General features: G+C 31.7%; 1 protein-coding gene and 1 long non-coding RNA gene across 7 annotated transcripts in view; one reads left to right on the forward strand and one right to left on the reverse strand.

Annotated features, from left to right (window-relative positions):
• Positions 1–1,156: 1,156 nt before the first annotated feature.
• LOC116846410 (general transcription factor 3C polypeptide 3) lies at positions 1,157–13,684 on the forward strand. 5 transcript variants are annotated; one of them, XM_032820194.1, is made up of 12 exons: positions 1,171–1,390; positions 8,018–8,189; positions 8,542–8,693; positions 9,194–9,477; positions 9,556–9,792; positions 10,035–10,341; positions 10,626–10,758; positions 11,265–11,525; positions 11,747–11,935; positions 12,014–12,331; positions 12,902–13,132; positions 13,244–13,684. In XM_032820194.1, the coding sequence occupies exons 2-12, from the start codon at positions 8,022–8,024 to the stop codon at positions 13,559–13,561; spliced, it is 2,598 nt and encodes an 865-aa protein (XP_032676085.1). In that variant the 5' UTR covers positions 1,171–1,390; positions 8,018–8,021; the 3' UTR covers positions 13,562–13,684. The 5 variants fall into 5 exon arrangements, with proteins under 5 accessions (XP_032676083.1, XP_032676081.1, XP_032676080.1 ...); XM_032820190.1 differs by lacking the exons at positions 8,018–8,189; positions 8,542–8,693; positions 9,194–9,477; ... (6 more) ...; positions 12,902–13,132; positions 13,244–13,684 and adding exons at positions 2,186–2,343; positions 2,640–3,203; positions 3,529–3,735; positions 3,856–5,735; positions 6,833–7,891 and having other exon boundaries at positions 1,158–1,390; XM_032820192.1 differs by lacking the exons at positions 8,018–8,189; positions 8,542–8,693; positions 9,194–9,477; ... (6 more) ...; positions 12,902–13,132; positions 13,244–13,684 and adding exons at positions 2,754–3,203; positions 3,529–3,735; positions 3,856–5,735; positions 6,833–7,891 and having other exon boundaries at positions 1,157–1,390.
• A 2,092-nt stretch (positions 13,685–15,776) lies between these two features.
• Positions 15,777–16,617, reverse strand: part of LOC116846418 — a 2,645-nt gene continuing 1,804 nt past the window's right edge. For both annotated transcript variants that reach the window (XR_004378482.1, XR_004378480.1), the window contains one exon: positions 15,777–16,470. This is a non-coding gene — a long non-coding RNA (uncharacterized LOC116846418). The remainder of the gene's footprint in view (positions 16,471–16,617) is intronic.

A 16,617-nucleotide genomic window follows, 5' to 3' on the forward strand; every position in this document is an offset into this window, starting at 1 on the left:
TGTGCCGTCAGCTGACTCGGCGCTCGACGACGGAACAGTGTCGCCAACCGGCCGCCGTTCGATTAAAGAGCTGTCTACAATGGAATTAGCAGTAAGACATAAAGGCCATTCTACAATAGCTGTAAGAATATGGCTGTAAGGCTGTAAGACTCGAAATGAATTATTTTCATTCGCTGACAGCTCATGTTATAGCCTTACAGCCATATTCTTACAGTTATTGTAGAATGGCCTTAATGCGAGATTCACACCGCGTCCAATGTCCGACGTACGACATCCGATATCCAATAAAAGAATAGCCTTTCAATGAAGAATTGAATTCTATATTAGAAAACTTCTCCTATTGGATATCGGACGTCGTACGTCGAACATCGGACGCGGTGTGAATCTTACATAAATTACAGACTGGGCAAGGAGCTGTAGGTTCAATTTCATAAACATAGAAAAAATCTGTTCTTTCCAGTTGCATTGTTGCACTGATACAATAAGTTAGAGTGAGATAAAATATATTTGTCTTATGGTCTGTTCTTTTCAGCTGCATTGTTGAACTGGTGCAATAAGTTAAAGTGAGACAAGTATATCTTTTCTCACTCTAAAGGCCATTCTACAATTGCGTAAGCGTGATTGTAAATGGTTGTAGATGATTACAATAACGATAATGTAATAATTACCATCAAAATAAAGCAATTAGTAAATAAAATTGGTCTAATTGGTTGATTCTTACGTTCACGACTACGCTTACGCAATTGTAGAATGGCCTTAACTTATTGCACCAGTTCAGCAACGTAGTTGAAAAGAACAGACCATTGAAATCTGTTCTTTGTAGCTGCACTGTTGAACTGGAGGTTGATTGGCTGCGTTCCGAAATTCACTGCCAGTACTGAAATTCTATAATTCATGTCACGTATACTATAGAATTTCAGCACTGGCAGTGAATTTCGGAATGCAGCCATTGTGTATCGCGAAACGGAGTGAAAATTACAAAAGTGAGCAAATTCACTAGGCATTAACCAATGAAGTTACAAATATTCTAATAAATTTGTTCACTTTTTGTTCACTTTGTTTTGAGATACACAATCAACCCTCTGGTGCAATAAATTGAAGTGAGACAAGTGGTCTGTTCTTTTTAGCTGCACTGCTGAACTAATGCAATAAGTTAAAATGAGAATAAAATATATTTTTTCTCACTCTAATTTATTGCACTAGTTCAGCAGTGCTGCTAAAAGGAACAGACCAAAGTATACCTGTTAGGTTATTTCATCTTTTATAAACTGTGCTATTTACTTCGTGAGTTATTTTATGATTAGCTTCATGTGGTGAATAATCTTGTTTTGGCGATTTTTATTGAATTTAAGCCGTCAAATAATTCGTCCACTGATTATCGTATATACAGGTAAATTTTGTTAAAATTTATATTATTTTAGCATATCATTCTTTTATCAGATTCTTATATCACGTGTAGTAATAATGCAATTTGCTTGATAAAACTTTGTAAAAATACTATAATTGTTAAGTACTTCGTGATATTGTGACAATTTTTTATTATAAATATGAGTACTACTAAGAATTTACGAAGAAATCAGTAATATTGTATCAGTAAAATTGAAATGCGGCATATGCGTTATTATGATGTTGTTACATGACAAACAAAATGTTTGGATAATTTAGATTATTCAAACAATATCCTACACTTGCTCTTATAGGTTTTCTCTCTCTCTTGTTCCATTCTGTTTATACCTTAGAGGTTATGATAAATTTAAGGTTAGATATAAGGATAAATTTAAGATTAGAGTGTAAGAATATTATTGATACAAGAAAAAAATTCTTTTTTTATTATATCAAATGATTTATATAGTGTTATTTATGCTGAATTAAAACATCTTTTCTATCACCTAAAGTTATCCAATGATCTGATTAGGTTTAAAAAAAATTAATTTTTTTTTGTATGTACAGACATGATTTAAAATGTAGAAGCTAGTAGTTTTACACTGTGTTTGGCTTATGGTATATCTAAATAAAAAAATATTATCAATCTTTATCATGTATCAAACTGTGAAAAAATTGTTAATTTTAATGAATTTTTATAAACAAATATATTGCTTAAATGGAAGAACTTTAAAAAATATTTAATATTGATAGTACTTTTATATATAAAATATAGAATTTAATCAAATTGTGAATTATATAGGATGTTCCATATATAGTATTTAAAGGAGAAGATGATAATATGAAATAGAACAATAATAAGAAATAAGCCTGATTTCTTAAACAATTGCTATTATTTGTTAATAACTGAAATAAACATCCATGAAGATCCTTATTGGCCACCAGAGGACTATTATTAGTGTAATATTAGTTTCTATCTTGTTAGTAATAAGATTAAACTTCAAAATTGCAGTTACTTGGAAATATTTTCTCTATTTTAAGATATTTTAAGATATTAAGGGTTTGTTTGGAAAATAGCAATGGGTAGTAATATGAAATAAGAAGTATCTCATTGTGTGTATCAAGTCATATTTCTATATTCTATGTAGTGGGTGTGAAAGTGATGGTTTTATTTACAACTTTTGTTTTTAGATCTTAAGTATTTTTATATAATTTGAATTATTAAGTTTAATTTTATTTGCAACTTTTGTTTCTAGATCTGAAGGATTTTTACATACTTTGAATTATTGAGCTTAAATTTCATAAGAATTTAAAAAAAATTTTTTTTTCAATTTACGATTTTTACATTCAAAAGAATTCAACAAAAACAGATAGAGAACAAAAATGGAATCTGACGTGAGTGCAGAAAAAAATCAAATGGATACGTTTGAGAAAGTCATGATGGATATCCAATTGACAAACGATAACAAGCTAATTATTAGCGACGATAGCACCGTGGCACCGGTGATAATAGAGGAATTGGACGAGAACGCTATCAGCTCGATGGACGTTGATATCAGCGAATTCGTCGAAGCCAAAGCGCTACAGATACAAGAAGTAGAAAATATAATTCCGAATTACACGCTTTCGCAATCGTGTAGTTCAAGTAAGAATCTTGCAATGGATACAGATCAGGATCAGGATATGTTACTCACTCCGGACGAACAGGACTCCGGTCGTCTGACGAAACAGTTTTTAGACGGGGAGCTAACATTCTGCGAATTTTCGTCGAAAATGGATCAGAACATTAATCTGGATATGTCGGAAAACGATGCTTCCAGGTACAAATGCACAGAGAACGAGACTTCTTTAAATTTACAATCAACTAGTTTAACTTTTCCGAACTCACTTCACGGTCTGTCAGACTCCAAAGCAACTATTTTTTCTGTTTTTCTATTAAAAGACGTCTCCAACTTTAACAAAAAGCAATGGTTTATGCCAAAAACAAACTTTTAACATTATATTTTTATTACATAGAAGTCGACTTTATAGGCTGTGGTTGATTCTGTTTTTTTTTTTTGTAGAGAATAAAATGAGTTTAGAAAGGCTAAACTATTTGGCGTTGCACGGATTTAATTAGAAGATTGTATTTTGTCTTGCTTTTAGAAAAAATGTCGAGACCGATCGGGTTGCTCTGGTGCAAAAGTTTGCCGAACCGAAGACAAGTAAAGCCAATAGTGGTCAGCAGGTGCGGCAGAGAAGGAAGAAACGTCTTTTGCCACAAGTTCTACAAGGACTCATGGGAGAAGCAAACGTGAGATTCGCGAAGGGAGAAGTAGATATAGCTGAGCAAATGTGCTTGGAGATTATTAGGCAAGTTTTTAATGTATATTATATCGAATTGCGTTTAATCCGAGTTTCCGCCGTTTGAGAAACTCTAATTGACGCGGCCTGCTCGAATTCATGCTTGATATACCGACATTGTTTCTCTAGACAAGTGCCGAGCGCTTCGGAACCGTTTCAAACGCTGGCAATGATATACGAGAATGATCAACCAAGAAGATCCTTGCAGTTTGCTCTGATTGCTGCGTATCTCAGCCCTAGAGGTGCTGAACAGTGGGTGAGATTAGCTTACTTGTCGCTGGAGAATAACGACATAAAACAAGCTATAGCGTGTTACTCCAAAGCCATCCAAGCGAGCCCAAAGAACATAAATCTGTACAATACACGGGCTCAACTTTACGAGAAGAATGGAGACAAGAAAGGCTACATACGTGGATACATGAAGTTGATTCAACAGTTAGATGCCGAGGACGGCAAATATATAGTGGAATATGCAATGATGTTAGCCAAGCATTATATTATGCACGAGGGCGACTACGAGCACGCGTTAGAACCAATGGAGATTCTCTTCGCCAAATGTCCTAATCTCATCACGTTGGAAGAGGTCAATGTCATGACCGAGGTACTAATACCGTTGAAACAGTTCAAAAAGTGTCTGAATATACTGATCAAGTATACGAGTATCCGAATACGATGCAAGGGCAACAGGGAGATCGGAAGAGAAACGGGAAATGCGTGTGACAACGCGAGACAACTCGAAGAAAGGGAACAGTCGAATAATTCGACAGGGGGAGTTTCGTGCCAATCGGAATATCAAGACATCGATGAGATAGAATTCTGCGACATTCCGGACGACGTGGCTGCCGACTTGAGAACGAAATGCCTCATATGTCTGATAGAATTAAATTATGTTCAAATAGCTGATGAATTTTTACCTAAATTGTATAACGAGAATCCGGAGAATTTCGGAGATCTCTTTTTGGACGTGGCAGAATCGTTAATGAGCAAGAAAGAGTTTCAGCGTGCATTGTTGCTGTTGGATCCTTTGGTCAAAAGTAAGAGTTACAGCATGGCCGGAGTCTGGTTGAAGCACGCGGAATGCTGCGCTGCCTGCAACGATTTGAATAAGGCTGTGGTATCTTACGAAGTCGTTCTGGATAGGACAGAACATTTAGGCGCGAAATTAGCTCTGGCCAAGATTTACAAGGACAAGGAACTTTACGACGAAGCGATACGAGTTCTCTATCAGGATCCCGAGCGCGAAACGTTGGATCCTTACGCGTTGTATCAGAGAATGTTGCTGCTGTACAAAGTTGGGAGATACGAGGAGTACCTCTCGTTAGGTATGTTGCTTATGTCTCGGCACTGCATCAGTATAAAAAGCAAAGTTGATCTAAAAGCTTTGGCGCGCCCAACCGGCGTTCGTCAGCGTCTTGAGGGTTTACGAAATTATCGTTTGTCGTGCGGGAAAACGATGGAAGACGAAAATGCCCCGACATTCGGCGACAGTGCAGAACCGAGTGAAAAGGATGAATTCCTGCTTTTTCTACAGATGTGCAAGCTAGCGTATAAATTGAAGAAATATGGCTCCCTTCAAAGAATATGCTTCACTGCTTTGACATCGAAGAGATTCAAGAAGAGGAATTCTCACATAATCTTTTTATGTTTGATCTCGTGCATTCACAATAACGATTCGTATTATGGGTACAATATTGTGCGAGAATTCGTGCGCGAGTGCCAAAGTTCAAATTCGTGGAACTTGCTGAACATCATTATTCAAAAAACAGAGGATTTGAGACACAACAGGTTTATAATGCGATTGCTCGGAAGGGAAGATGTCTTTACGTATTTGCATATCATGCATGCGAACAATTGTCTCGTTTCGGGAACGTACAAATACGCTTTGAATGCATATATTTCGCTATTCAAAGTAACACCGAGCGCATTGCTGGCATTGTTAATAGGTATAACGCATTTACAAATGGCATGTCAGAAGTTATCGTCCAAGAAGAATCAGCTCCTGATTCAAGGTAATTGTCCATTTTATGTAAAAATTAGTTAACATATCTTAAGGAATGATTCTGGTTTAAATAACCGAAAGAATAGGAAGTTTTTACGAATTTTTTTCAAAGAAGTACGGATAAAAATATCAAGATATAATTTTTATCATACTATTCATTTTTTAAAGTATAAAAAGTTTTTATTTAAAGTGAAATTTTGTCCAGATTTTTAGTGCTGAGCGCGGTATCTGTAAACGTCTTTAACTGTTGATAGGCAATATTACAATTCGTGTAATAACCCGAAACAATATAGGGCCAAAATATTTTTAAAAATTGTATTAAATTTGCCGAAAAATGAACTTTTGTTACATGCAGAAAGTCAAAATTTAATAAAATGACAGTACTTCGAAGTTACAAGTAATTTTTCTTTTTTCTTTTTTTTTATTTAATTATTTTTTATTTTATTTTTTATTTAATATCTCGGGAAAAATACTAATTTTGGATATTTCCCAAAGGATTCAGGTTTATCCTGAATTTAAAAATTATCCTGTATATATATATATATATATATATATATATATATATATATATATATATATTTAATACAGTTTTTAAATTTTCTGCTCTTATCTGTTTCAAGTAATTATACGAGCTGTGATGTTGCCCACTAATTAGCACACGCATATAAAAAACCTAGACGGAATTTCTATTAATTTTCGAATAATTTTTTTATATTTAAAACAATGATAAATAATATGGCAAAAATCTATTTGGATATCTTTAATTATTTCCTTGAAAAAGATTCATAAAAATCTATTTTTTGATTACTTAAATCAGAACCTTTTCTTCCCATTTAAAGAAATACCGACAAAATATAGATTTTTCTATAGAATTAACATCGTATTAGTTGTACAAAATTACAAATGCTTTTACACAATGAAAATATGTTGCACGTACTTTATGTAAAAGCATTTGTAATTCTGTATAACTAATAATATGTCAACTTTATAGAAAAAAGTCAATACTTTGTCAGTAAAATGTATAGCATCCCTTTAATATTTATATTTTTTGTCAATGTAAAATATGATACTTTTGCACTTGACTTTTCGTCTTTTATTTTTACACAGCTTTAGCCTTTTTCAAGAAGTACATGCAACTACGTGGCAAAGAAGGTCAACAAGAAAGCTATTACAACATGGCCAGAGCATTTCATCAGATCGGTTTATTACCGTCTGCGATCCACTTCTACAAGTTGGTTCTGGAAGAGGATCCAGGAGAATTGGTCAAACAGAACGCGAAATATTTGGATCTAAGAAAAGAAGCGGCTTTTAATTTACATCTTATATATATGCAATCTGAAAATCATCTTCTCGCTAGAATGTATCTCGAAGATTATATTGTGATTTGAATGTATTGTCAATTGAGATATCAAGACACCAACGAAATAAGTTGCTTTTAGCGAATATAATGGTTTTGCAACTGTTGAGTAAAAATAATTTCTGTTGTGTTCGCTGAATACATCATGTATTCTTTGAACATAACCATAGAATCTTGTGACATGTCGGATGATATAGCTGTTTATTTGAGATTGAAGTTCAGTGAAAGACTTCAGAAGAAACTTTCCAAATAAACACTATATGTACGACAATTTGAAGATTTGTGGAGATCTCCTGACGGAAATAACACAGTAGAGGCGTTAATAGGCAAGAATTTAATGAATTGTTTTTGATTTTTTGGTCAAAAGTATAAATTTTAGCCTACTTTGTATAAAAGCATTTATAATTCTGTACATCTAATATGTCAACTTTATAGGAAAAAAGACAATATTTTGTCAGTAAAATATTTACCTAATGTGGTCTACCTAAGACTTACAATATCGTTTCGCAAGAGAATACTCAAGTTGAAATATAATATAGAATTATCATTTAATATATGTATATATTTTTATTATTTTAATATATGTGTATAGTTTTGTTATTTTTACAAAGCGCACGAAAGTTATTTTTTAAATGAAACCACGTGTATTTATACTTCGATTTGTGTTATATTTAATTACAGATTAAAAATAACTGATATATAAATACATAATATTGCGTTAAATATATACATCGAGACATTTATATAAATTTAAAGATTTACTATGTCGCACGTAAATGGTTCAAGAGAGGAATAAATTTGGGATTATACATCTTCGACACATCATTTTTATGTTTATCTGTTATCGCTACACGTGATCAAGATATACCGTCACGAAAAACTTACCTATAAAATTAAATTATAATAACGGCACTTTTGATAATTTCACTCTTTAGGACAATGGCTGGTAATATTGGAACATTAATTACGTTTATGCAATTGTGTGATATTTTTGAAAAAGTTCGAGCATCTAGGTCAAAGAAAGAAAAAGTACAAATCTTACAAGAATTTGTCATGAAATGTAGAAATGATGCCGACAAAATGGAAAATGCACATGAGGGCGAATTGGTATGTACTATATGACATGTTAAAATATCTTACAGAAAAGAGAATACTACGTAATTTTTGTATTTGTTTTTTTTTGTAATAACATTTTTTATAAAAGTTATTAGATTCTACTTTAAAAAATGTGAAATATTAAAACTTATAATTACAAAAAAATTCATCTTTTGAAAAAAGATAAAAATGTTCGAAGCACGTAGTATTTTCTTATAAATATATAAATTTTCTTATAAAGATACAGTTATGACAATAAGTTGTACCAATTAAAGATGAAAAGACTGGAATTGAAAATATATTCAATTAAAAATAGCGATATCTCACAAGTTTAGTTATGATTAATTTATTTTTTTTGTTTTAGGACGAAATGATGTACCCAATATTTAGATTAATATTGCCCAACTTGGCAAAGAAAAAGCAGAAGGAAACACAATCTTCATTGGCAAGACTTTACGCACGTATAAATTCTTTACCAAAACAAAGCCGCGATTATCAAATTTTGGTAAATGACCGGTTGGTATTGTAATATTATAAAATTAATATTATAAAATTAAAATTATAATTGAGGTATTTTATTTATATTATAAATTATTTACAGTAGAAATCTCATTCCTATTCCTTATAAATTATTTACAATAGAAAGCTCATTTTTGTTCATTAATATAATTTTGCTTATATATACACTGAGGGAAAAATTACCTTAAAATCAACAAATATTTTTTTGATAGGTGCCATTAACATATTTATTTCAATTTAAATTCTCTTTATTTAAACCAAATATTGTTTACTTAAATCAGGTAAACAATATTTGATTTAAATAAAGAGAATTTAGATTTAAGTAAATATGTTAATGACACCCATCAACAAAATATTTGTTGAATTTAAGATAATTTTTCTCTCAGTGTACTCTCGAATTGGAGAACCCTTTACGAATTAACGTCATGATGATTAAGTTTATCATATATCAGTTTCTCTCACACACAGTCTCTTGCAAAATACGAAATATATTTCAGAAATTCTACATCAGATAGAATTGAGAGAAATGATTTCGCTGATCGAGCTTACTCGGTACTAAAACAATTGTTACCTTCACGTAGTGACAATATAACGATTGCGGACATAAATAGCTTCCTCGATAATATCAGCAATATCGACAATAAAGACGAAACGATGCAACAAAAGGTCGAAATGTTTAGGATTATTTTTAGGCGAATGACTGGACTCGAGATGAAGTGGTTAACGAGAATTGTTCTCAAAGATTTACAACTCGGCATAAAATCAGAGAACATACAGGATTGTTCGTAATTTTGTAGCAATACACACTATGGAATGTATCTTAATGTACTGAAAAGCTAATCGATGCATTGTTTTTAAGTTTTGAAAATAAAACAAGATGTGCAACTGTTTTCGCATTTTAAACCAATGCTCTTGGAGAGATTAAGTATCGACGACGTTCACAAACTATTTTCGACTTCGACAGAGTACTACGTACAAATTAAATACGATGGCGAAAGATCTCAAATCCATATGTCTCATGGAAGATACAAGTATTTCACGCGTAATGGATATGACATAACAAAGAAACCTCTATTAGGAGAGACTGCTTCATCCGGTAAGTTATAAGCAATTGAAACTCGTACACTGTGCAAAAAAAAGAAAATGTTGATTGAATACATTGAACAATCGATACACTTTTTACACTGAGAAAAAAATACTTGAAAATTTATTTGTGGAATATAAAGTATTTTTGTGAAATAAACTTTTATTCCATAAATAAATTTTCAAATATTTTTTCTCAGTGTATTCATTTTAAGAGCTGTAGCAGTTTTCAATATACAATATATTCACCAATAGGTTATTTGTCTGATAAATTTACACACGTTCTGGACCCGAATTGCTCTTCTTTTATCTTGGACGGAGAATTAATAGTCTGGGACAAAACGAAGAAAGCTCTGTTGACTAAAGGTATGAATGTCGATGTGAAGTCTTTAAAGGCTAACGGTCCTTATCGACCGTGTTTCGTCGCATTCGATATAATCATGCATAATGATGACTTGCTTCTTAATATACCTTACCATACAAGGCTAAAACATCTCCGCAGTTTATTAAATAAAGCGCATGGAGCTGTAACTGTGGGAGAAGCTACTGTTATTAACGATAAGTAAGATATTAAATTACTGATTACTTAGCTTCGATGTTATGTTTGTTTGAAGTAAATATATCCTTTAGAAATTGTTCTTATATTTTCTTTTTTCTCGTCTTGTCTAGTAATAAATCTATCTTTTTCTATTTTTACGTATTATGAATTTTTGAAAATTAATGTTAAATTGAGTAAAAATATACAATATACTACTATAAAAGTCACGAAGAGATTAACGAAGAGAAACGAATTAAATTAATTATTAAAGCTTTGATTTATTAATTGTTATTTATTTTTACTTTAAGAAAACGATTGGAAAATACATTTCGTTCTGAATGCCTCGAAGGAAGGGAAGAAGGAATTGTTGTAAAACGTTATGATTTCTTGTATAAACCAAATGTTCGGGATGGCGGCGGCTGTTACAAGATTAAAGCGGAGGTCAGTTATTCAGAGTCTTTTACAAAGCTTTAGTACACAGTTTAGATATGCCGAGTGAAAGAAAAAAATTGCAAACTTGAAATGAATCATGACCTTCTATTTGATTTTCACAATGAACAAAGAATCTAAAATCAGCATGTAACATGTAGTCGAACAAAGGAGAATGTTAAAAATAGGCTTTTTTGACGGAATTTTAATTAATCGTTGGAAACTATTTCTGTGATTTTTTAGGAACAGAAAATAAATATAATTATTTAATTATTTGTTCATCAAGTCTGAGGAAAGCTATGAAAATCGGGATTTATTATTGATTGTTGAAGTAATTATGTGCAATTTTTTGTATCCTTGATATAAACTTTGTATCCTTGATATGTCTTTAAAATAAAATCAGTTATATTCAATCCTTTTTATTCTTATATGCTAAGGGAAGTTTTTCCCATTTAAAATAAAAATTACTATTATTATTAAAATAACGTAAAAATAAGAAATACGATTTTTCTTTGCAGTATTCCAACAATTTAGTACAAGATTTAGATTTGATTATACTTGCCGGTTATTACACAAAAGACAAATGTAAAAAAAAACTTAACAGTCTTCTGATGGGCGCTGCTCTTCCAATGAGTAACGAAGAAGAGCATCCGTCATACTTTGAGGTGATTTTGTCTGTGAGCAATGGACTAAATAAGGAGGAGTGGAATTTTCTTGAAAAAAAATTTTCATCAAAATGTCTGGAGGAATGTCCTGCGAATATCATAAACTGCTCTAAAGTAAAGATTCTTTTATTAAATTGTATATAGATGTAATTACTCTCTCTCTCTCTCTCTCTCTCTCTCTCTCTATATATATATATATATATATATATATATATATATATATATATATATATATAATTTAATGCATGAGATAGATTCTTCGCCATATCCTTTCTGGCAATTTCTTTCTGGTAATTTACTGTTACTAAGCAATTACACGATGAAATTTCTTACAGAAACATCAGCCGGATGTGTGGCTTCGTCCGGAGGATTCTATAATTTTAACGATACGAGCTACCGAGATGGTACCTAGTGATAAGTATCCGATTGGATATAGTTTTCGATTCCCTAGAGTTACGAATGTCAGAAAGGAGAAGCCTTGGTATGGTGTATGCACTACTCAGGAAATTTTGTCTTTGGTCAAGGTAAGTATTTATAATGACTTTCAATTTATGATCAGTTATGTTATTTATATTACTTGTTTATGATTTCAATCATTATAGAAGGAAAAAACGATCCATAAGTTAATTAAGATAGGAGCTACTCTACATAGTGACGAGAAATTATTTGAATCACCAAAACGTACGTCAAATAAGCCAAGGACACGGGCACTAGCTCAAAGTGAAGAAATTACACACATTGCATTTGAAAGGAAAGTAATACATACGCGACTATTAGAAGGCAAAGAAATTTGCGTAATAAACGGAACCGAGGATTTTTCGAAAGAAGATATTCAAGAAACATTGAAATGTCATTGCGCAAAAATTGTCGAATATCCGAAGTCCACAACTTATTGTACGATAGTAGGCAACACGACTACGGTAAAGTGTACATCACACAGCGATTTCATTTTGGTTTGCGAAACATGTGTAGTCTATAATGCATTGACTGTGTACGACTTATCTCGTAGCTGGCGTGCAAAATTAATTCTGTGTATCGCACACGCCAACTACGAGTTGACTCACACAAATTTTTTTTATTTTGGCAAAATAATATAATTAATTGGCATATTAAAATTAATTGAAATTGATTAACATATTACTGGGTTAATGTAATAAATAATTACGGATTTCTCAAGCATAATGAAATGATTGTATTTTTATGTAGCTATAATTTTGTGAAACACATTATATGCGAGGAATGACAGAAGATCATAAATCAAAACGGCGCGCGTCCGCGCGTATACATTGCTTCGTGAAATTATAACAATGTAAAAATACAATCATTTTATTTGAAAAATCCGTGTGTAATTACTTATTATATATTCCAATAATATATACATATTAATTAATATATTAAAATAAGATATTGATTTTAAAATGACGTTGACAATAGAGTTTTTTAACATAATTGTGGCAGTATTAAGGGACGTGGGCAAATTATCTTTTCAGCTACGAGCGTTCGACACTATAAAGAATCACGACAATGTAGTATCTTTTGATTGGTTTCTACGCATTAGCAGTGATCCCAAATCGTCGATTTCTTTTCAACCGTGGGAGTTGTTGAGCAAACTGAAAAATCCTCCTGACCCACCTGAGGAGTATGATAAATACTTCGATTATTATCACCATGATGCGACTGCGTTAACTTTGAAACATTCGTTCGCCAGGATCAACGAATTAGTAATATTAAGAATATTTCAACGAAGATGTATGAGGAGTACTTATTCAGTACTCTTCATACTGAGTGAGTTCACTGCTTATTAATTTTAAGTTTGTATCAACTATTTTCAGGGTCTTGATGCGGAATTTTCGCAGTATTCTCGTGAAATGTCGTCCTCTTATACGTTCCGAGGTATAAATGGATTCTTCAGCGAAAAAATGACCTTCGAGCAACTTATATTTGGTGATCAAGAAGGTAACATTAAAAAAAATTTCGATAATTCCGTTACGTATGTCTTCGTAAAAGATAAAACTAATCATATCGCGAGTGACTTGAAAATGTACGAACAAGCAGGAGTAAAAATTGTCAAATCTGAGTGGATCATCGAGTGTTTCTTTCACGACAAATTCCTCAGTGTTGAAGACTACTTGATTGACTTGAGTAATTAATATATTGTTATCTGAAACAGTAAATAAATAAATATATCAAATATTGTGATAATATGATAAATAATGTATATAATACGAAAATGTTTAAAATAAATGTACCAAACATTATGTATAATGTGAAAATGTATTATACTCTCTACAAAAGCTTGCGATATTCATGGAATCGTCTTAGCTCACACGCATTCGTTAAACACTGAGAAACTGGGTACTAAGTGGAGTGACAGTCGGACAGTTCGCTCATTTAACATCTTCCCGTTTCGAAATATTTCTTCTTGACTCGCGGCCCGCCACCCTTGCTCATCTCGTTTTATTTCATCGGAATGCGCGCAAAATACGAAGCGAAAGAGACGCAGCTGCGACGTTTCTCTCACAAAGCCCGCCATTCAGAAAGAGCTCACGTATACAACGTGAAAAGCTCACGCGGCAAGATTTTATTAGATTTACCATGTTAAAAGTGAATAAAGTATACTTTTATCTCCGAAATATTTTGATCTGATATTCAATCTTTCCGTCGCTCCATCTTTGTGCGTATTGTTTTTTGTAACAACAAGATGGAGAATAACTTTTAAATGGATAAGGAAATATATAGGGAGATATGATAACAAAGATAACGAAGAAATATACTTCATCGACGTATTCGATCGTCAAGTTAGATTTCGACAGAAATGAGTATTTCTGTCAAAAGGAAAAGTCGACTGATATTCATACACACAGAATGAAACGCGTGAAGCGTGACAGGTGAATATCTTCAGGAATATTGAAGACATAACGAAATTTTATCTGGTAACGTTAAAGTGTTTTAAGAGTTACATCTTTTGGATATATTTGTTTTTCTCTATATGATTGCATTAGGATTTTTTGTAATAGAACTATACTTTTAAAAATACGCAATTGAAATGAATATTATAGTTCTTTTTTTTCATATGATTCTTTTTTATATTTTTTTTCATATGAATTCTTTTTCTTTTTAATAAGTTTTTAATAGTACAGAAATAGACTATCCGTTTATTTTACCAAGGAATATAATAAATTTTGCTAGAAATATGATACATTTTTTAATAGCACACTTTAGTTCCTAAAATATAAATAACACACATGAAATAAAGGAACAGTTAATTATTGTAGAATGTCGATTTATTCTTCGGTTACAAAATTCCATAGTAATTTCTACTATAAAGTTCTCTCATGCATATCGAGACAAATACATAATACTTAGTGCATTCATAAGATTAAATAAAGAAAAATAAATATCCAAAAGATACAAAACGTCTGCTTAAAACATTTTGATTTTGATACAATTTTCTTCTGTTATCAATATTTTTTTTAAATTTACTGTGAGGCACTTTACGTGCCTCACTCTGCGCATGTGAATACTTTATTATTGATTGTCAATGAAAATCGGGCTCGTCGGAGATTTTAACTCTTTCGTGAGATCTCGAATATATTACATATTGTACACACATCAGTTAAGTCGAGCGGCCATCTCGTTAGCAAAGAGGAGGTGTCTCGTCTACCAGGTCAGTATAAATAATATACGAATATGACTGACGTTCTGCCCGCGCGAGAGATCTACTTATAGACTCTTCACCTACAGATGGGACGCGTATTAATCGAGTTTCAGATTTTCGGAACGTCTGACCAAGCGTGTCACTCTTTGCGGTACGTCCGATTTATTCATAGAATCTAGTAGCTAACTTAGCAGTTGCCAATTATACATGGTTACTCGTAACTATCGTTTATCGCGCTCCACGATTACACGTAATGTCATTCCACGTAATAGGCATGTAGAAATGCTTCAAGGGAAGGCTCTAGTTTCTAATAGTAGAATAGTTCCTAATAGTCGAATAGTAGAATAGTTTCTAATAGTAGAATAGTTTCTAATAGTCGAGCAAATAAGAGATCTTTATGAGTTTTCTCAAAGAAATAAATAAAGATATCAATACAGGATTTTAATCATACCATTCATCATTATTTTAAGTATAAAAAAATTATTTTTCATAAAGAAATTTCGTCGTCCAGGTTTTCGTTCTGAGCGTGGTGTTGTCGGATACCTCTAATTGATGGATAACATTATAATTCGTATAATAATCTGAAATAAATGCGACAAAAAATTAAAAACTATATTAAATTTTCTGGAGAATGAACTTTTATTATATACAGAAAATCTTGAAATTTGAACTTTGGAATTATAAAATATTGTTCTCTTTTTCTTTTTCATTTAGTGTGTCGGTAAAAATACTAATTTTGGAAATTTTCCAGAGGATTTAGATTTATTTTTTAGCAAATGTAATACAGTTTTTAAATTTTCTTATTTAATTTGTTTTATATTGTTACACGAACTGTGATATTGTCCATCAAATAGAGGTATCCGACGACATCGCGCTCAACACAAAAAACCTGGATGGAATTTAAAATTTTTTAAAAACAATTTTTTTAATGTACTTATGACAATAATAAAAAGTATGGTAAAAACCCTATATCGATATTTTTACTGATTTCTTTGAAAAAAATTCGTAAAAATCTTCTATTTTTAGCTATCTAAACTAGAATCTTTTTTTAACGCGATTATTTCGCGAATCGTCGACGCGTGTGACTCATCAGATTCATAGCGTATTGCTAATTGAAACATGCACCTTAATCGCGAAGAATTAATTTTGCTATGATAACGAATCGAAATGCACATCAAAAGAATAATGTGCTTATTACTGTGGCGGTTCCAAATTTTATCATGCGAAATACGATTGAATTTCATGATTCATTATAGAGGAGTGCTTGATTTCTGTATCATTGATACAAGAAACTCAGGAATGGAATTTTCATCATTCGTTATCTTCGAGTGATCACGCGTTTCGTTTTTGCAATGTCCTGCAATATATTTATACTTGTTCTTTGATATGTATCGGCAGCGGCTAAAATTTAAATATAATTTTTAGCGATTATAGATATTATTAAATTATAGAGATATTAACACTATATATATATATATATATATGTATATATATATATATATATATATATATATATATATATATATATATATATATTATTATATATAT

Source organism: Odontomachus brunneus, unplaced genomic scaffold (assembly GCF_010583005.1).
Source record: "Odontomachus brunneus isolate Ranch 3 - 2012 unplaced genomic scaffold, Obru_v1 Obru_scaffold_063, whole genome shotgun sequence".
Classification (NCBI taxonomy): Eukaryota; Metazoa; Arthropoda; class Insecta; order Hymenoptera; family Formicidae; genus Odontomachus; species Odontomachus brunneus.

Excerpts from the sequence above, each read along its gene's own strand:
- LOC116846410 (XM_032820192.1), top strand. The coding sequence starts at position 2,767 with ATGGAATCTGACGTGAGTGCAGAAAAAAATCAAATGGATACGTTTGAG. Across the intron at positions 3,204-3,528 it reads TCGGAAAACGATGCTTCCAG|AAAAAATGTCGAGACCGATC; the intron begins GTACAAATGCAC and ends TCTTGCTTTTAG. Across the intron at positions 5,736-6,832 it reads GAATCAGCTCCTGATTCAAG|CTTTAGCCTTTTTCAAGAAG; the intron begins GTAATTGTCCAT and ends ATTTTTACACAG.